This window comes from Rattus norvegicus, chromosome 17 (genome assembly GCF_036323735.1).
Source record: "Rattus norvegicus strain BN/NHsdMcwi chromosome 17, GRCr8, whole genome shotgun sequence".
Classification (NCBI taxonomy): domain Eukaryota; kingdom Metazoa; phylum Chordata; class Mammalia; order Rodentia; family Muridae; genus Rattus; species Rattus norvegicus.
This window is the reverse complement of record NC_086035.1, coordinates 50332036-50351963: the sequence shown is the minus strand read 5'-3', so window position 1 is coordinate 50351963 and position 19928 is coordinate 50332036. Positions and strand designations below refer to the sequence as shown.

Genomic DNA, 19928 nt, shown 5'->3' with positions numbered 1-19928 from the left:
ACAGACGGACACCACAGTTCACAGAGCCACAAAAGGCTCAGCAGGAGTGGACCTCTGTTCCACCACCCAATTCATATTAATGCCACTGATGGGTGTGCAACCTGTCCCCACTGACTACAAAGGCCCCCTACCCGTGGGAAGTGTCGGCCTTATTATGGGTCGATCCTCCTTAAACTTAAAGGGACTTATTGTTCACCCTGGAATAATAGATCAAGATTACACGGGAGAACTTCAAGTTCTCTGCTCTTGCCCTCAAGGCGTTTTTTCCATCTCCTCAGGTGACAAGATTGCTCAGTTGATTATCCTTCCAAGCTTACATGATCATTTTCCTTCTTCCGGGGTCCCTAGAGGCACCGCGAAGTTTGGCTCTTCCAGGACTGATTCTGCTTATTTAATGATGGACCTTAATTCCAGACCCTCTTTAGAGTTGAATATAGAAGGGAAAACTTTTATGGGAATTCTAGATACAGGGGCTGATAAGAGCATTATCTCCTCTAGTTGGTGGCCTAAGGCATGGCCTGTCACTCAATCATCCCATTCCTTACAAGGACTAGGGTATGAGGCCAGCCCCACTATCAGCCCATGCTCCTTGATCTGGCATGCTCCAGAAGGCCAATCAGGAAGGTTCATTCCTTATGTCCTCCCTCTTCCTGTTAACCTTTGGGGGAGGGATGTCTTATAGGGTCTAGAACTGACATTGACCAACGAGTACTCTCGACAAGCTATGAGGAAGGGAAGGGATTAGGAAAAAAGGAACAAGGAAAATTAGAACTGGTCCCACAAAAAGGTAATATAGGAAGGCAGGGCCTGGGTTTTTCCTAGGTGCCATTGAGGGTTCTATGCCCATACCCTGGCTCACAGAGGAAGCAAAATGGGTTCCTCAATGGCCTCTATCCTCTGAAAAATTGGAAGCTGCCACTAAATTGGTTAATGAACAATTACAGCTTGGTCATTTAGAACCGTCCATTTCACCATGGAATACTATTTTTGTGATAAAGAAAAAAATCAGGAAAATGGAGACTTCTCCATGATTTGAGAGCCATTAATGCACAGATGCGTTTATTTGGCTCGATCCAACTAGGCCTACCCTTACTCTCCGCCTTACCTAAGCAATGGAAGATAATAATTATAGACATTAAGGATTGTTTCTTTTCCATCCCCTTGTGTCCACAAGACAGACAGAGGTTTGTATTTACTATACCAGTTATTAATCATCTTGAACCTGATAAGAGATTTTAGTGGAAGGTCCTGCCTCAAGGCATAGCCAATAGCCCCACTATGTGCCAACTATATGTGCAACAAGCCCTGAACCTATAAGGAAGCAATTTCCATCTTTGCTTCTGGCTCATTACATGGATGATATTCTAATGTGTGATAGAGATTTAACAACCTTACAGACCTCCTATCCCATCTTAATCAAAACATTGGGAAATGGGGACTATAAGTCGCTACAGAAAAGGTTCAAATTGCAGAAATTGGCTCATTTCTGGGATCGGTCATTTATCCTGAAAAAATAGTTCCTCAGAAATTAGAGATTCGCAGAGATCATTTACATACCTTAAATGATTTCCAAAAATTATTGGGAGATATAAATTGGCTGAGACCATTTTTAAAGATTTCCTCTGCTGAGTTGAAACCTTTATTTGATATTTTGGAAGGGGACTCTCATATCTCCTCTCCGAGAGCATTGACACCAGCCGCAAACTAGGCCTTACAAGTTGTAGAAAGTGCCTTACAGGATGCTCAATTGCAGCGCATTGATGAAACCAAGTCTTTTGATTTGTGTGTTTTCAAAACTATGCAATTACCAACAGCTGTCTTGTGGCAGGATGGGCCTTTATTATGGATCCATCCCAATGCATCTCCTGCTAAGATTATTGACTGGTATCCCGATGCGGTTGCTCAGCTTGCACTCCACGTGTTGAAGGCAGCTATTACTCATTTTGGGAAAGAACCCAAAATTTGGATAGTACCATATACAGCCATTCAGGTTCAAACATTAGCTGCTACCTCAAATGCTTGGGCAGTGTTAGTTACTTCCTTTGCTGGACAGATTGATAATCATTATCCAAAACATCCGATCCTACAATTTGCTTTAAGCCAAGCCATTGTGTTCCCACACATAATGTCTCAGAAACCACTTGTTGATGGGGTTGTAGTGTATACAGATGGGTCAAAAACTGGTGTAGGTGCTGATGTGGTCAATAATAAGGTAGTATCTAAGCAGTATAATGAAACCTCACCTCAAGTTGTGGAATGTTTAGTGGTGCTACAGGTCCTCGAGACCTTCCCAGGCCCACTTAACATTGTGTCAGATTCCTCCTATGTGGTTAATGCAGTTAAGGTTCTTGAGGTGGCTGGATTAATCAGGCCTTCCAGCAAACTTGCTCAAATTTTTCAACAAATTCAATCTACCCTTCTCGGCAGGAGATCCCCTGTATTTATAACACATATTAGAGCTCACTCGGGCCTTCCTGGTCCAATGTCCCACGGAAATGACCTAGCGGACCAAGCTACAAGAGTGATTGCAGTTGCCTTGTCCTCCCAATTAGATGTAGCAAAAGAATTTCATGTGACGACTGAAACTTTACACCACCGATTTGCTTTGACTAGAAAAGAAGCTAGGGAGATAGTTACCTAATGTCAAAATTGTTGTCAATTCCTGCCTGTACCCCATGTGGGAGTTAATCCACGAGGAACCTGACCGCTACAAGTCTGGCAAATAGATGTTACTCATATCCCTTCTTTTGGAAGACTTCACTATCTGCATGTTTCTATTGATAAATGCTCTGGCATCATGTTTCCTACACCTCTAACAGGAGAAAAGGCCTCGAATGCAATTCAACATTGCCTTGAGGCGTGGAGTGCTTGGGGTAAACCCAAACTCCTTAAGACAGACAATGGACCAGCTTATACTTCTCAAAAATTTCAACAATTCTGCCACCAGATGGATGTGACTCATCTGACTGGTCTCCCGTATAATCCTCAGGGACAGGGCATTGTAGAACATGCCTATCACACTCTCAAATCCTATTTAATTAAACAAAAATGGGAGTCGAGGAAGCTCTACCCTCAGTTCCAAGAGTAGCTGTTTCCATGGCACTCTTCACCCTTAATTTTTTAAATCTTGATGCCCAAGGCCATACTGCAGCCAAACGCCACTATTCAGAGCCTGATAGACCAAAAGAGATGGTAAAATGGAAAGATGTTTTGACTGGTCTATGGAAAGGCCCGGATCCTATTTTAATAAGATCCAGGGGAGCTGTTTGTGTTTTCCCGCAGGAAGAAGACAACCCATTCTGGCTACCGGAACGAATGACACAGAGAATTCTGAAGCCTAGAAATGACTCCTGGATGGATCCCTCGGAAACTACCTCTAGCCCTCACACTGCCTCTTTGGATTTGGATTCCTAGTACTTCAAACAATGGGTGGGGGTGGCTCTGTTTGGTGCAGCCCTATTCTGTGGATTAGTGTTCATGCTATGGTTGGTTTGCAAACTCAGATCTCAACAGAAACGTGACAAGGCCGTTATCACTCAAGCACTTGTGGCCATTGAACAAGGGGCCTCCCCTAAAATTTGGTTATTTATCTTCAAAAATTAGTCGGTATCTGAGTTCTCTGCTCTTGCACCCCATGGATCTGTGGATCCATTGCACTGGGATGAGAGAGACTCAATGATTCTTTGATCAGCCCTTCTACATCGCTGAGGTTTCCTCATTGCATGCGATAGGGTGATCATGATTTCCCCACTAACTCATTTTCTGGCTGGACTCTTTTTAGAGTTCGCCCTAGGTCATTTAACAGTTACTGTCACACAGCACTGCGGTATCCAGAGACGGGCAACTTTCCTCATGCACAGACCAATCTAAAACACGGGGCCCGGTGGCGATAGGGTTACCCTTCGACGGATAAGGCTGTGACATAGAGGAACAACCTAAGACAGGAGCCACAGCAGATGGACGTAACTGCAGGGACCTAGACCACCCTAGACAATAATTTATTGTTATTATTAAAACAATAAGGGGGAGATGTAGAGGGCCGCAATAACATTCGCCACCACAAGATGGCGCTTTCTTCCAGTGCGCCCCACGTGGAAGGCCGGAATAGCTTTGCCATTACAAGATGGCGCTGGCCTCCGCTGCGCCAGCCAACTTCCTTTCAGGAAGTTAACTGTGTGCGCATGTGCAAGAGTGCCTTCGTGCCAAGTCTTTGCCCACTCCGGGGCATGCCTAATGAGATCATGGGTAAGCAACCAATCAAGTGTGGATGCGCCATGCTAGGGTGTATATAAGCCGCGCCATGCCGGCGCCCCTGGCCTCTCTTTAAGATTCAATAAACGTTTTAGCTTCAGTAAGGATTTGTGTGTCCGTGTGTGCGTTTCCTGCTGGCAGGACGTTGGGCGCGCGACAGATACAGTAACCTGGAATGGCAATTGTGTTCTCTTAGGGTCTGTATGACATCTGTCCAGGATCTTCTGGATTTCATAGTCTCTGGTGAGAAGTCTGGTGTAATTCTGATAGGTCTGCCTTTATGTGTTACTTGGCCTTTTTCCCTTACTGCTTTTAATATTCTTTCTTTGTTTTGTGCATTTGGTGTTTTGACTATTATGTGACGGGAGGAGTTTCTTTTCTGGTTCAATCTATTTGGAGTTCTGTAGGCTTCTTATATGTTTATGGGCATCTCTTTCTTTAGGTTAGGGAAGTTTTCTTCTATGGTTTTGTTGAAGATATTTACTGGTCCTTTGAGCTGGGAGTCTTCACTCTCTTCTATACCCTATCCTTAGGTTTGATCTTCTCATTGAGTCCTGGATTTCCTGTATGTTTTGGACCAGTAGCTTTTTCCATTTTACATAATCTTTGACAGTTGTGTCGATGATTTTTATGGAATCTTCTGCTCCTCAGATTCTCTCTTCTATCTCTTTTATTCTGTTGGTGATGCTTGTAACTATGGCTCCTTGTCTCTTCCTTTGGTTTTCTATATCCAGGCTTATCTCCCTTTGTGCTTTCTTTATTGCTTCTATTTCCATTTTTAATTCCTTCACCTGTTTGATTGTGTTTTCCTTGAATTCTTTCAGGCATTTTTGTGATTCCTCACTATAGGCTTCTACTTGTTTATGTATGTTTTCCTGTGTTTCTCTAAGGGAGTTCTTTGTGTGTTTCTTGAAGTCCTCCATCATTATGATCAAACGTGATTTTAAATCTAGATCTTGCTTTTCTGGTGTGTTTGGATATTCAGTGTTTGCTTTGATGGGAGAATTCGGCTCCCATGATACCATGTAGTCTTGGTTTCTGTTGCTTGGGTTCCTGCGCTTGCCTCTCGCCATCAGGTTGTCCCTGGTGTTACCTTGTTCTGCTCTTCTAGGTGGCTAGACCGTCCTCTAGGCCTGTGTGTCAGGAGTGCTGTAAACCTGTTTTTCTGTTTTCTTTCAGCCAGTTATGGGAACAGAGTGTTCTGCTTTTAGGCGTGTAGTCTTTTTTTGTCTACTGGTGTTCAGTTGTTCCTGTGGGCCTGTGTCCTGAGTCCACCAGGCAGGTCGCTTGGAGCAGAAAAGTTGGTCTTACCTGTGGTCCCGCAGCTGAAGTGGCTCCTGGGTGGCTGCTTTTTAGCTCTCTGTGAGGGCAGCAAGCAGGAGGGCCTGCACCACCTTTTCCCAGGGCCCCCGTTTACCAGGGTCCCAGATGGCATTAGGTGTTTTCCTCTGGAGTCAGAAATGTGGGCAGAGTGTTAGTCTCTTCTGGCTTCCCAGGCGTGTCTGCCCCTCTGAAGGTTTAGCTCTCTCTCCCACGGGATTTGGATGCAGGGAGCTTTTGATGGGGTCTCTTCAGATCTGGGTGGTGTCTGGACTGCAGGGGACCTGCCACTTGGGTGCCCCTATCTTCCCATTTCCAGAGGCCCTGTACAGTTTCCTCTTGGGCCAGGGATGTGGGCAGGGGCGGATAGTATTGGTGGTCTCTCCCGCTCTGCAGTCTCAGGAGTGCCCACCTGTCCAGAGGGTGAGCTCTCTCTCCCAAGGGGTATGGGAGCAAGGAACTGCATCCCTGTGCTTCTTAAGATGTATTATGCTCTTTGACTGATTGAGTCGACTGCTCTAGCTTATCTTCAATCACTGGTATCCTATTGTCACCATGACTATTCTACTGATGAAGACTTTCCACCTTGCCTTTTATTTGACTTACTAAGCTTTCACTTCTAGCATTGCGTTAGCCTAACTTCTCTTCCATATCTTTCACTTGGTTCAATTCTATTTTCATATTCTGAATTGTCTTTGATATTTTGTTTGCTTGTTCTCTCTGAGCATTCACCCAGACATTTTATTCTTAGCCTCTTTGCATCCATCTGGGAATGAGTTCATGTTCTCTTAGAAAATATTTATCTTTTCCCAGAAAATATCTATAACTTAAAAATTATTTTCTGAAGTTTTGTTTAAATTGCTCTCACTGGGGATTACACGTTTAGTAATTTAGGAGGAAACATAGTGTGGGCTTTTTATGTAGCTCATGTTTTAAAATTGGTCTTGGCACACATGGAGGCAATTTTCTGGTTTGGTCTTTGGTATGAGTTTCTGGCTACTTTTACTGAATGGATGTTTTGATCTCTTTCTGTTGTTCCCTAGGCTTAGATAGTTTTGTATCAGATAGATGACGCTTGAAGTTCTGGCCTAGAGGTACTCCATACTCATCTATGAATGAGAAAGCTGGCCTGACACCAGCACAGTTGGGAGCTGTATTACCTTTGACATCACCAGTTGGTGTCTTGCTTGAGCCGGCATAGAGGGAATGGGGAGCTGCAGTGTCAGGCAGGGTATAGTGAGGTTGTAAATAGCAGCTGTTGGTGGTATGGTCTCCAACCTGACAACTAGGCAGGTATTCTGGACGGTCCTGTACATGATACTAAACTTTGTGATGCCAAGAGTTATCTAAGATTTGTGAAACTTAATTTTTTTATCATTCCATATTTCTCAGTACTAACTAAATGAATCTTTGTTACATATCCATTCCCTGAAATTGTCTGTTTGGCTTTAGTTAAATTACATCATTTTCCTAATTTGCAATGGAGAATATGATATTAACTTTATTAAACTATTGAAAGGTATCACCAAATAATCCAGATAAAGTTTTTGTAACACCTGTACTCTTCCATCATTAAATAACTAATATTATTGAATAACTGTTAAGAATTGGTCTGGGTTTTTAACGCATATTAGTGGATGAAATCATTTAGACAACTAAATATGCGGGGTTGACTAAAATAAGCAGGCCTGTTTTTAATGCCTGGTAAAATGGTACAAGGAACATAAAGGATCTTTAAGTTGACCATTTAATGGCAACACTCAACAGCCAAAGAAAGTCTAGAGCAGGTTTCTTTGTCTGGATTATTAAAAGTCTAAAGTTGGGGTTGATGTAAATTCTCCCTGTCTCTAATAGCCTACCTCCAAGTATTCGAGGTGAAATGTAGCATGAGCACAATGTTTGTAAAGTTTTGTTCAAAAGAAATTTCAAATGTAGACCTCAGGGACTATGTATCTTCTATCTATCTATCTATCTATCTATCTATCTATCTATCTATCTATCTATCTATCTCTTAACTATCATTTAGCTGTCTATTCAGTATATATAATCTATATACTTATACATTTATCTGCCATCTATCATCTCCTAGTTACTTGTCATCATTCTTTTATCAGTCACCTATCATCCATAATCTATATACCTATCATCTATTATCTAGCATTTTTCTATAGCTTTTATTATCTAACATCTATTTCAGTACTTTCTCAATCACCTCCATCATCTCCCTTCATTTTCTTCTTTCTCTCCATCCCTACTTCTTTCCTTTCATCTTTCTCTTTCTTATTCTCTCTAGCGCTATCACTTCTCAAACTATGTGCACAATAACTTCACTTTTTAAACAAGTAAGCAGCTTCTTTATATTAATAAATTCAAGTAGAAAAAGTGGAAAACCAGGTTTTTACTTAAAATTCGATTAGTAAAACAACTTTTGTAGCACACCTTGATGAATAACAGATTCCTCTTTTGCTACTCAACATACTTTACTGAAAATGAATAATTATGAAGAGATAAAACAGGTGTTCATTTACAATAGTGTGTATAGTGTATAGCTATATGATTATTATAATACTTGGAATCAAGCTTCAGACTCTGGGGAAACTCTGCATCTATGAAGGATTTTTACTATTCATAAGGCTCTGCAATTTTCTTCTATGACTGTGGAATTCTCGTCGTATTCTATACTGTGTATAATAATGAAACTCTTCCTGTGTGATTATTATAATCAAATACTGTTTGAAACCTGTTAGATAGTATAGAAAACATAAAAAACCCATCTCTCACTTGGACACAGATAAGAATGAAGGTACCTTTATCCTGTTAGTCAACAATGGTATCACATCAGATGAACCCACATACTATTGTGCTCCTGGGATCTTACAGCTCTCAGCATCTCAAGGTACCTGTTAGAAAACCTTCCTATCCCTGCTCCTTGGCTTCCCTCACAATCCTAAGATCACCAAGAGCCTTCAGTACTCTTATTCATGGGTTCACAGCTATCAGGACTAGGCATAACACTGGGACTTAGGTTTCATTTATCTCAGAGTTATCACTGCAAATACGGAAGCTAAAGCCCAGAATGGTCTGAAACTGGTGACCTACAAAGGTGACTGCACTTGTCTTTGTGGCTTTTCCTGTCTCTCCTATGATGATTGCCAAGCCAAGCTTCTTTTAGAAAACGTTTTGATTAGCATTAGTTCTCACCGTGGCAGAACCTGGAGAGTGTGAATGGAGAATTGTCATTAGATTGTGATGGCACCTGTGAAATCAAAATGACACCAGTCTGTGAAAGTTTCTGCCTTTCACCTCTCACACAGGTCAATAGATATAGTATATATTTTTAGGAAAATACTATATATATATATATATATATATATATATATACACACACACACATTATATATAGAGATACAGATATATGTAGATAGATTTAGATATAGATATAGATATAGGTATAGATATAGATATAGATATAGATGATATAGATATAGATAAAGATAGAGATATAGATATAGGAAGCAAATAGCCTACTCAGCTTTCTTATAGAAATCCCAACTGGTTAGCAACAGAAGTCGGTAAACAACATCAACGTTTCTGGAAAAGAACTGATGTGAACTCAATGTATAAACTATTCTTTTGTCTCAAAATGCCACTTGGGAGCTGGAGAGGTAACTTAGTACAAGTGCTTTCTGTTATTACAGGGGTCACGGGTTTGGTTCCCATTACCTACATGAAGGCTTATAACTGCCCGTAACTCCAGTTCCAGGGCATTCATGCCTTCTCTGGCTTCTGTGGGCACTGTATATATGTTCTTACATACACATATGCAGGCAAAATATTCACAGAAATAAAACTAAAATTTTAACATTTACATGTAAAACTGTATTTGGGATATAGTTTTCTTCTATGGTTTTGTCCTCTCATCTGGCTCGGTGGCTCTGAGTGGGCCATTGATAGTTGTTCTGATCACCAACAGTCTTTCATCCCCTGGAACAGAGTTCATGTGTGCTCAGGAAATGCATGCATGGACTCTTGAGTCTTGGACATGGTAGTAAGCCGGGTCTGGTAGGACTTTCAGCTGGGCTCCAGAACATTTCTGGACATTCCTCTCCTCCTATTGGGGTGAGCAACCTGAGTTTACCAAACTGCCTTCAGGGGGCATTTTTTTCTTTTTTCCAGATTTTCCAAATACCAGATTTTAGTTACTACTTTCTACTGTAAATAAGGAATGCATGATTCCATGGGAGGTAGAATTGTATAATTTTATTTTCTTATATGTGAGAAAAAGGAAGTTGTCACTGAAGCCATTTCCTAGTAGGCACCACCCTGATAGAGAATCCTGATGTTAAGAGCTCGTTTCTTCACTAGCCATGCAGGGCTTGGCTCACCATCTTTAAATTTTGGTTGGTACATTTCCATTGCCATTGCTAAACAGTTTTCTCCCTCAAGAAACCACAAATTATTGAAGAAGTGGCCTTGGCATTTCTGAGAACAGAGGCACCTTGGTGACTTATCATACCAGTTTCATCAAAATTAAACCTCTGAGAATCACACACAAAAAAGGAGAGACTTAATTCTGAGAATACATTTCCTGGTAAGTTAGAAAACTAGCTGGTTTGTGGCGTGGCCCAGCCCTCTTTACCTTTTACCATTCCCACTGTCTGTTGACACTTTCCAGTCATCACTACCTTAGAGAAGAGAAGAATTTGTGAAGGAAACTTACAAACTATTGGATGATACAAAACGTCCCTAAGGAATCCAGGTCATCTTTCTAAGATAAGAGTTCCTAACTGGCTTATCGCACTGAAGCTCAAGAGAGGCTCACGTATTTGTAGAAGCTCTGAACAATGTGTCAGGCACATCGTGGGTCAAGGTATTTGCCAAAGGGACAAAACTCGTAGTAATTCCCTCAGGTAAGGAAGCTGTTGTGTTGTTATCTTAGAGTGAATAACTAATGAGTTTTTTCTTGTTTTTAGAAAAACAGTAACAATTATGATCGGTCATATCTGTCCACAACTTCACATTTATGAGTTACTGGATATAGAAAGAAAGCTACATTATAAGCAATTTCTTCCTTCCTTGTCAGTTAGCAAACTGAAATCCGGCAATTAAAATGCTCAGACAAGATGGCAGTTAGAATTCTGGGAGGACTGTTTATGCTATTTGCCAATATTGCATCAGGTTACCCTTTTGTAGAATATCTTTTAAGTGGTGCTCCTCGAAGTGGAATTTTATAATTCTTCTCTGTATATTTGGAGAATTGCATTAGGTTCTTTTCTTCAGAGACCTGCACTATCCCTATTCTTGATTATAATACAAGCCTAAGTACAGTGAAAACTTCTTACAGAAAATTCTAAGGATGTCAACACATCTATCTCATATACCTGACAGCTTCAGGTAGTGTGGGAACAGACAGAATGAATGGCTCTGAGACACTAGGATGCTGTCCGAATAAGGCTGGGTTTAGTGGGATGTGCATCTTCCAGATGGCATTTGAGTCCCAGGTCCATGGAAAGACCCTTCATGGCTCTGCATCTGCCTTTGACCATCTATGCTCTCAAGTAGCAAATAGTTTTGCTCAGACTGGCAGAGGTAAAAAGGGTAGCTGAGACATAAACTTTGCACTGAAGAGCTTCCCGATGCTGTGATTAAGCCTCACAAGGTCTTGGACTGTGGCTTCTAGAAAGTTGAGTGGCCCTGGGTTACTTGATTCCTTAATTTGTGTAATAGCTATAGCTTTTTAAAGCCCAAATCTAGGATGAGCCTTTCACATCTCAAACCGTATAAGATCTGAAACACTTGTCGGTGCAAGCATTTTGAATGAATGATTCTTGAAATGTGGACCAGGAAAAATTAAGAGAATGTGGCCACAAGTTATAAAAGTGAAAAATAACACTGGAAAATATTTTGAAGGCTAGATGTTAAGGGAGTGTGTGTATCTGCAGTCATTATGCTACATTACTATACACGTGTATTTCTGTATTGGTATCAAATTTGTTGGAAATATTGAAGAATCTAAAAGAAGGTAAGCTGTACTAAATAGCACTCCTTGGCTTATAATTCACAGCTGCCTCTACTCTCATGAAGATAGAAATAACCACACGTTATGTTCTGGTTCATAGTGCAGAATTAAATTCAATGCTCGGAAAACTGTCAGGGAATCTTCAAGTCAAAAGGAGATTTTCCAAACAAGGAATGGCTTATGAGATCATCACTAAGAATTCATATCCTGGGTTGGGAATGCTGCTCAGTGGTAGAATTCTTGCCTATCATGCCAGAGGCCCCACCCCAGAGGAAAACATGAATTTACTTTGTAAAATAACTCAGTCATTTATTAGTTGCAGTTGGATCCTAGTAAGAATTCATGTTATAATCCACCTAGATACCAATCATTGAACTCATCTGAATCACAAAATGCCTATAATATTGCTGAATATATACTTATTAAATGTTCAAATATATGAATACTGTAATTGGTTCATAAAAAGTGAAAAAATATTTAAAAATGTAATTACATGCTAGGTTAAAAGCTGATTTATACTTGAAAACCTTTGAAGGGAACAGATTTCTTCTTATAGTTATTAAGGTTCCTATTGATCATAGAAGAATTGTTAAAATATATAAATAAGCACAAACACTTATGGCCATTATTCTGTAGAATTTCCAATCATTTGTCTGTGTATATTTTAATTGTATTTACACAATCAGGGTAGAGTAGGTACACAATACTGATTATGGGTGTTTTTTTTTCTTGGTACTGTGCTACAAAGATTCTACCCAACTGCTGTTCTTAAAATTAATATTCTCATTCACAGTTGGCCTGTACCTTAAAGATAATAACCTCCACCTTTAATGGGTCACTCTGTAAGATTAATATAAAGACATCGAGTATTTTTAGTAGAAGTTGTGGATTTGTTCTTGTTTTCTCCAAATTCAAAAGACTACAAGTCATTCAAAGAGAAGCTTTAGAACAATGCAGCTCCCAAACCAAGAGTGGATTAGATGTGGAAATGAGATGCTGTACACTAGGGACTGTACAATTGGCAGTAGAGATCCATGGGCACGACCAAGGGCTCAACTCAATGGGCAAAATGTACTTGGAAGGAGATAGACACTAAAATAGACAACCTACTTTGAGATTCAGCATAGTAGAAAGTGGGCTACTTGAATTTCAAATGCATGGGAGAATGGCTTACTCCATCAGTCTAAGAGACAAAGACATTTACTAATTGTGTATCTGTAAAGTGGGAGCAAAAGTAAGTCTGTGCAACCTATGGTAGGCAGAGGTCTATAGTGGGTGCTAGTCTTAATTTGTCTTCCAAGCACTGTGCACAGTTTGTGTCAAATCCATTCAACATCCAAGACTCCCTAACAATTTTCTTTTTATATTTTACATTTTCTGCAGACAAACTCATTGACTCAGACATTTCTCCCAAGCCTATTACTTTTCTTCCATCTGTTGCTGAAACAAATCTCGTTAAGGGTGGGACATATCTTTGTCTCCTTGAGAAATTCTTTCCTGACATTATAAAGGTATACTGGAAAGAAAAGGATGATGATAAAATTCTGGAATCTCAAGAGGGAAACACCATAAGAACTAATGACAGATACATGATATTCAGCTGGCTGACAGTGACAGAAGATTCAATAGATAAAGAACACAGATGTATTGTCAAACACGAAAACAACAAAGGAGGAGTTGACCAAGAGATTCTGTTTCCTCCGATAGACAAAGGTATGTGTAAGTTAAGGTACATACAACTTTTCATATGTAAAGGGAATAGTCCTGTTGTTATACTATGTATTTATAAAAATAAAGCGTGGATCTTTCTTCAATCTTATAACATCATAAGCACAGAACCATGCTGCTCTGTCCCAGAGAATGCTACAGGTGGGCAAAACTAGCAGAATATTTGCTTCCAATTTACTTAACCTAAGCGACACTATGCAAAACATAAATATTGTATCATATTTTTTAATAATTACTGCCTGGATTAAATGAGTAAACATACCCTAGAGCATCTAGTAACTCAGTGCACACAATGCAGTTTCGTCTTGCTGCCTTTGCTCAATGCAGACATAAGAACAATGGAGCTCTTTCAGAAATGTTCTTCCTGTGAAACAAACAGAATTACCTACTTGGATTTTGACACACTAAATTTGGGTTACAGAAAGTTTTTAACTGACAAGATAGTGTTCACACAACATATTTACAGTCAACAACAAAAACAACAAAAATAGGTCAGTTTGGCCCCTGAAGATGTATGCTAGCCTTGAGATTTTCTGATTTTTGTTTTACATGGCATGTTACATGCAATCATAATTTAAGTTTGGATGAGGCTAACATACATAGCACATCTCTGTTTCCCACGTTCAGCAGATTTCTTGCTATTGGTAAAGGCAGCCACTTGGGTTGGCATTTGCTACGTCTTTTGCATGCCAGACAGAGTGAGTGAGTGAGTGAGTGAGTGAGCGAGCGAGTGAGTGAGTGAGTGAGTGAGTGACTGACTGACTGACTGACTGACTGACTGACTGACTGACTGACTGACTGAGATGAGTGGGTGTAAAGAGTTTAGGATGAGTTAGTGTGGGTGTAAAGAGTTTAGGATGAGTTAGTGTCCCAATGGCTGCAGAGGAGAGAGCCTGCACTCTGTTCCTCATCATTTAAAATCATGCATTTTTCAGATACCACTTCCTAGGCATTTTCACATAGCTCAGCAGAGGGCCGAGTGGGCAAAGACTGGTGGTGGGCCTCTAGCTAGCTCACCGTGTGCGTATGTTGTCATCCTATTTTGAAAGCATTTCTAAGGCCTTAGAGTGACAGAGAAAAGTAATTCGTTTATTTTCTCACATGTGGTTAACAAGCCTGTTCAATCTAGTGGAGAAACATACAAATAGCAAAACCTGATGACATCTTTGCCATTTGTGCATCAGATGTCCTCAGTAAGTCCTTGTCCTCTGGGATACTTTGTTTTAACCTATGGTTGTCATGGAGAGAAAATGAATTAACAGTAATGAAATAAGTTGTTTGGTGCAGCCTAGAAAATCATTACAAGATAGCCCCGTATTCTTCTTCCAGCTTAAAGAGATAGCGGCAAGATAAATATACAAAGCAGAAAGCTAACATAACCATTTTATTAGTTTGATTATGTTATAACCTTTCTAGTGGTCAGGAAAAAATGAAAGAACAGTAAAACCCTTGGGGATGAAGCTGTACAGACAAGACATTTCACTTACTAAAATCTGCTTACAGCGAACTTTAAAACAAGCATCTGCCATGTGCATCTCCTGGCAGGAAAGAGATCAAGGGCATTTTCTGTAACATGATTCAATGGACTTTCACATGCTGCCTCCAGGGTATGTTTTGTCTTGATAGTTGAAGCTTCAAAGTCATACAGTGAGATAGAACTTAGTGATGTGCTTATAAAAGTACATGAAGCTGGCCTCTAAGACTGCAGTTACCTTTGGGTAAGAGTTTATAAACATATAGATTATATTATTAGTAATTCTAGTCTTTGTACCTCAATCGGCACATGGTGATAGTGATTTTTGTTTTTTCAGGTAATAAAGTCACTCAAAGGGAAAAAAAGCAGACTTTTAGAGCCATCAGGGAGACCTTGAAGATAGAAACCAAACATGATCATATTTATATTTTATATTTTCATTAAGACACCCATACGTGTGTGTGTGTGTGTGTGTGTGTGTGTGTGTGTGTGTGTGTGTGTGTACTCAAGTGCATTTCCCTGCATACTGAACCTCTTCAATAAAATCGAATAGTGGAAAGAAATGCATACCTATGAGAACACATGTAGCAAAAAGAAAAAAAGAAGCTCAAATAACATATGTATTCTTTTCCAACATCATTTAAAATAATTAAACACCATATTATTTTTACTTTTAAAAACTCATAATTCTATCTCTCTTATCGCAAGTTTTATACAGAAAACTAAAAATATAACTCGGATTATCTGCATATCCCCATAAATAACTGCCCACGGACTTTAATGTTATAATTAGAATTTATATCTAAGCAGGTTTCTTTCTTTTACTTCTTTTTTTAGATAGAATCTTACTTTGTATCCTCTCTGGATAGACCAGGCTTCTCATACTGTGACAGGAAAGCTAAGTGTGTGCAGGCCCATAGATCCACTGATACGCTGTTTACTTCTCCATTGAGCACGCATTAGTACATCTTCTCTTTGGTTGCAGACAGTGTTCTAGGACCTAGTACACAGGAAATAGGGCTGACAGGGAAGTGTTGGGAATTACACTGAGTTATGATAAATGTGTAATCATTGTGACCTTCAACAGGTTCACATGTAGAATCATCATATATGAATGTCACCAACTAAATTACATACAATGCAGCAAATGTTTCTGGGATTGCGAGCCTCACAGTTTAATGGCTGTCCTTCTTTCCACACTAAATTTTTATGCACATGTGTGCAAATATGTATATTCATGTTTCTATATACATATCTACAAATACGGTAAAATAGTAGCCATAGATAGCTGATTAGTGTTTGCTTTTCTTTCCTTTAGCTGCCAACATCATTACTCCCACAAAATCTGCTTTGAAGACCGAGAGCGGTAAGTTTCAGATTGTCTTGTCCTCCTTCTAGTCATTTTACCTTTTGAATCTACCCTGCTCTAGGTAGAAAAAACAAGATGAATTTTGCAGAAGAGACTGAGTGCTAAGTGACATTTAAAGCAATCAATCATTTCCTTGGCATCATATTAACAAATGAGAGTCCTATGAGATGCTCTGAATGACTGTTGCTGAGATGTCTATCTGCTTCTCCTTTCTTCACATATTTCCCTCATGAAATTTCTCCTTTGCTGTTCTCTCTGGCTAACATTGTCTTTCTTTCTTCCTTATGATGTGTAGGATTTTAAGATCCTTCAACAGTGCTGGTTTACTGGCTGGCCACAAAGTGTTTCATTTTGTGCTTAAAAGGTCTCCATTGATTTTCAGATACTATTTTCTAGATCCCACTGCATACATTATCAGCAGATTTTTTAGTTTTGAAGAGGGTCTTTGCTGGGAGCTCTGAAAGCCTGATGTGTGCCTCTGTGACTTGGTATTTTTCTTCTGCAGTCTTTCATGGATTCTTTCTATTGTAGTTTTCCTATCTTGGCTTTAACGGACCATGCAGAAGTCCTTTTCTGATTGTTTTTGGAATTTTAAATACCTCTTGTGCTTGGATGTCGATATCTTTCCCAGGTTTGAGAATGTTCTATCAGTGTTTCAGTGAATACATGTTGAGACCTATAGCTAGTTTTTCCTGGTTTAACTTAGCTATTCTTCTTACCCCATAGTTTCTCAGATTTAATCTCTTGATCATTTATCAGAATTCATGAATTTGTGGTCATGCTTATTTTTCATTATTGATGTCTAAGTGTAATATATTCTCAAACAAGTATCCTATTCCAAATATTTTTATTTTGATTGAAAAATATCAATTCACTACATGTTTGATGAAATTTACAAAAGTATTTCCCCTCATATCCTATTTATTAAATTCACTTTCAAATCACACACACACACACACACACACACACACACACACACACACACACACACTTTTCAAATCTTTTAAACATTGACCCTCTCATTCACTGTTATGAGTTACATAAGCTCTTTAAAATGTATTTCTTAATTTGTAGTTAGGATATCTAGAATTTAACTCCCTTTAGTATTACAGGAGAATTAAACATGATGATGCCCAAGATGCATTTATCCAGTCCCGGAGCAGTAGTGGTCACAGGACAGACAGCAGCTCTTACGAATACTCATAAGCATGTCCACAAGCACCTGGCCTTCAGAAACCAAGCATCTGCATGGGAAATTTGGAGAAATTAGCTGTGGCTGCCTTCCTCTGCTTAGCTAGAAATTGGCCTAAATCAGATTCCCTCAAGGACATATGATTTTTTTTTGTTGTTGTTGACTCTAAGTTTAGACACATTCATTGTAGGTAGAACATAAGATATTAGAAATCTGAAATCAGCCCATTTGAAATTCCTTCCATTGACCGTATCTTTTGTGCAACATTCTGGCAATTTTTTGCATGGAATTTTGGATAGAGAAAAAAAAGCAGGCAGTCTTGAATATAGTATTTCAGGTGTGATTAAAAAAATGTATACTTCAAAATATGTACTTTGGTATCTTTGTGTGTTAAACTATACAATAACCATTACCTACAAAATTTCAAAGTAACGTCAATTATTCTTGGAATTTTTAGCCTCATACTTTTTAATATGACTTCTCTGGTGTCTGTGACAATAGTTAATATATATTAATTCACACACACACACACACACACACACACACACACACACACACACAGAGTCAATAATAAACATGAATAGCTAACTGGTACCTTAATTTCTTTTAGCTTTCACAACTATTAATGTCGATCCCAGAGAGAGTGTTTTCAGACATGAAAATGGTAAGTTTGAATATATGCTTGCCTTTACCTCTTGAAAAAGTGTTTTTCTTCTATCACCTCATCTTCTGAACCTTCTTGGATTAACGCTAAAAAGACAAATGAAAACAATCGCTAACTGCAGTAGAAGAGTGTGAGTTGCATTTTAAATCAATCTTTTCCTCCATGTCACTATAGATCAAAAACAATTTCTTTTTTTTTTACTTTAGCAATTTTTTTTTCAGCATTCTTTTTCTTTTTTATTAACTTGAGTATTTCTTATATACATTTCGAGTGTTATTCCCTTTCCTGGTTTCCGGGCAAACATCCCCCACCACCCTCCCCTTCTTTATGGGTGTTCCCCTCCTATCCTCCCCCACTTGCCACCCTCCCCCCAACAATCTAGTTCACTGGGGGTTCAGTCTTAGCAGGACCCAGGGCTTCCCCTTCCACTGGTGCTCTTACTAGGATATTCATTGCTACCTATGAGGTCAGAGTCCAGGGTCAGTCCATGTATAGTTTTTAGGTAGTGGCTTAGTCCCTGGAAGCTCTGGTTGCTTGGCATTGTTGTTCATAAGGGGTCTCGAGCCCCTTCAAGCTCTTCCAGTCCTTTCTCTGATTCCTTCAACGGGGGTCCCATTTTCAGTTCAGTGGTTTGCTGCTGGCATTCGCCTCGGTATTTGCTGTATTCTGGCTGTGTCTCTCAGGAGCGATCTACATCCGGCTCCTGTCGGTCTGCACTTCTTTACTTCATCCATCTTGTCTACTTGGATGGCTGTATATGCATGGGCCACAGGTGGGGCAGGCTCTGAATGGGTGTTCCTTCTGTGTCTGTTTTAATCTTTGCCTCTCTATTCCCTGCCAAGGGTATTCTTGTTCCCCTTTTAAAGAAGGAGTGAAGTATTCACATTTTGATCACCCGTCTTGAGTTTCATTTGTTCTAGGCATCTAGGGTAATTCAAGCATTTGGGCTAATAGCCACTTATCAATGAGTGCATACCATGTGTGTTTTTCTGTGATTGGGTTACCTCACTCAGGATGATATTTTCCAGTTCCAACCATTTGCCTACGAATTTCATAAAGTCATTGTTTTTGATAGCTGAGTAATATTCCATTGTGTAGATGTACCACATTTTCTGTATCCATTCCTCTGTTGAAGGGCATCTGGGATCTTTCCAGCTTCTGGCTATTATAAATAAGGCTGCGATGAACATAGTGGAGCACAGCACGTGTCTTTTTTATATGTTGGGGCATCTTTTGGGTATATGCCCAAGAGAGGTATAGCTGGATCCTCAGGTAGTTCAATGTCCAATTTTCTGAGGAACCTCCAGACTGATTTCCAGAATGGTTGTACCAGTCTGCAATCCCACCAACAATGGAGGAGTGTTCCTCTTTCTCTGCATCCTCGCCAGCATCTACTGTCACCTGAGCTTTTGTTCTTAGCCATTCTCACTGGTGTGAGGTGAAATCTCAGGGTTGTTTTGATTTGCATGTCCCTTATGACTAAGCATGTTGAACATTTCTTTAGGTGTTTCTCAGCCATTCGGCATTCCTCAGCTGTGAATTCTTTGTTTAGCTCTGAACCCCATTTTTTAATAGGGTTATTTGTTTCCCTGCGGTCTAACTTCTTGAGTTCTTTGTATATTTTGGATATAAGGCCTCTATCTGTTGTAGGATTGGTAAAGTTCTTTTCCCAATCTGTTGGTTGTCATTTTGTCCTAAGAATAGTGTCCTTTGCCTTACAGAAGCTTTGTAGTTTTATGAGATCCCATTTGTCGATTCTTGATCTTAGAGCATAAGCCATTGGTGTTTTGTTCAGGAAAATTTTTCCAGTGCCCATGTGTTCCAGATGCTTCCCTAGTTTTTCTTCTATTAGTTTGAGTGTATCAGGTTTTATGTGGAGGTCCTTGATCCACTTGTACTTAAGCTTTGTAC

The 19928-nt window shown here is 39.7% G+C and overlaps 1 gene segment (V, D, J or C); it reads left to right on the top strand.

The window, feature by feature from the left end:
- Window positions 1–19928, top strand: part of Tcrg (T cell receptor gamma chain) — a 44093-nt gene that overhangs the window by 9808 nt on the left and 14357 nt on the right. The window contains 4 exon segments of the C gene segment in view: window positions 10420–10481; window positions 12974–13303; window positions 16111–16158; window positions 17964–18017. Of these exon segments, the coding sequence occupies window positions 10420–10481; window positions 12974–13303; window positions 16111–16158; window positions 17964–18017 (494 nt within the window).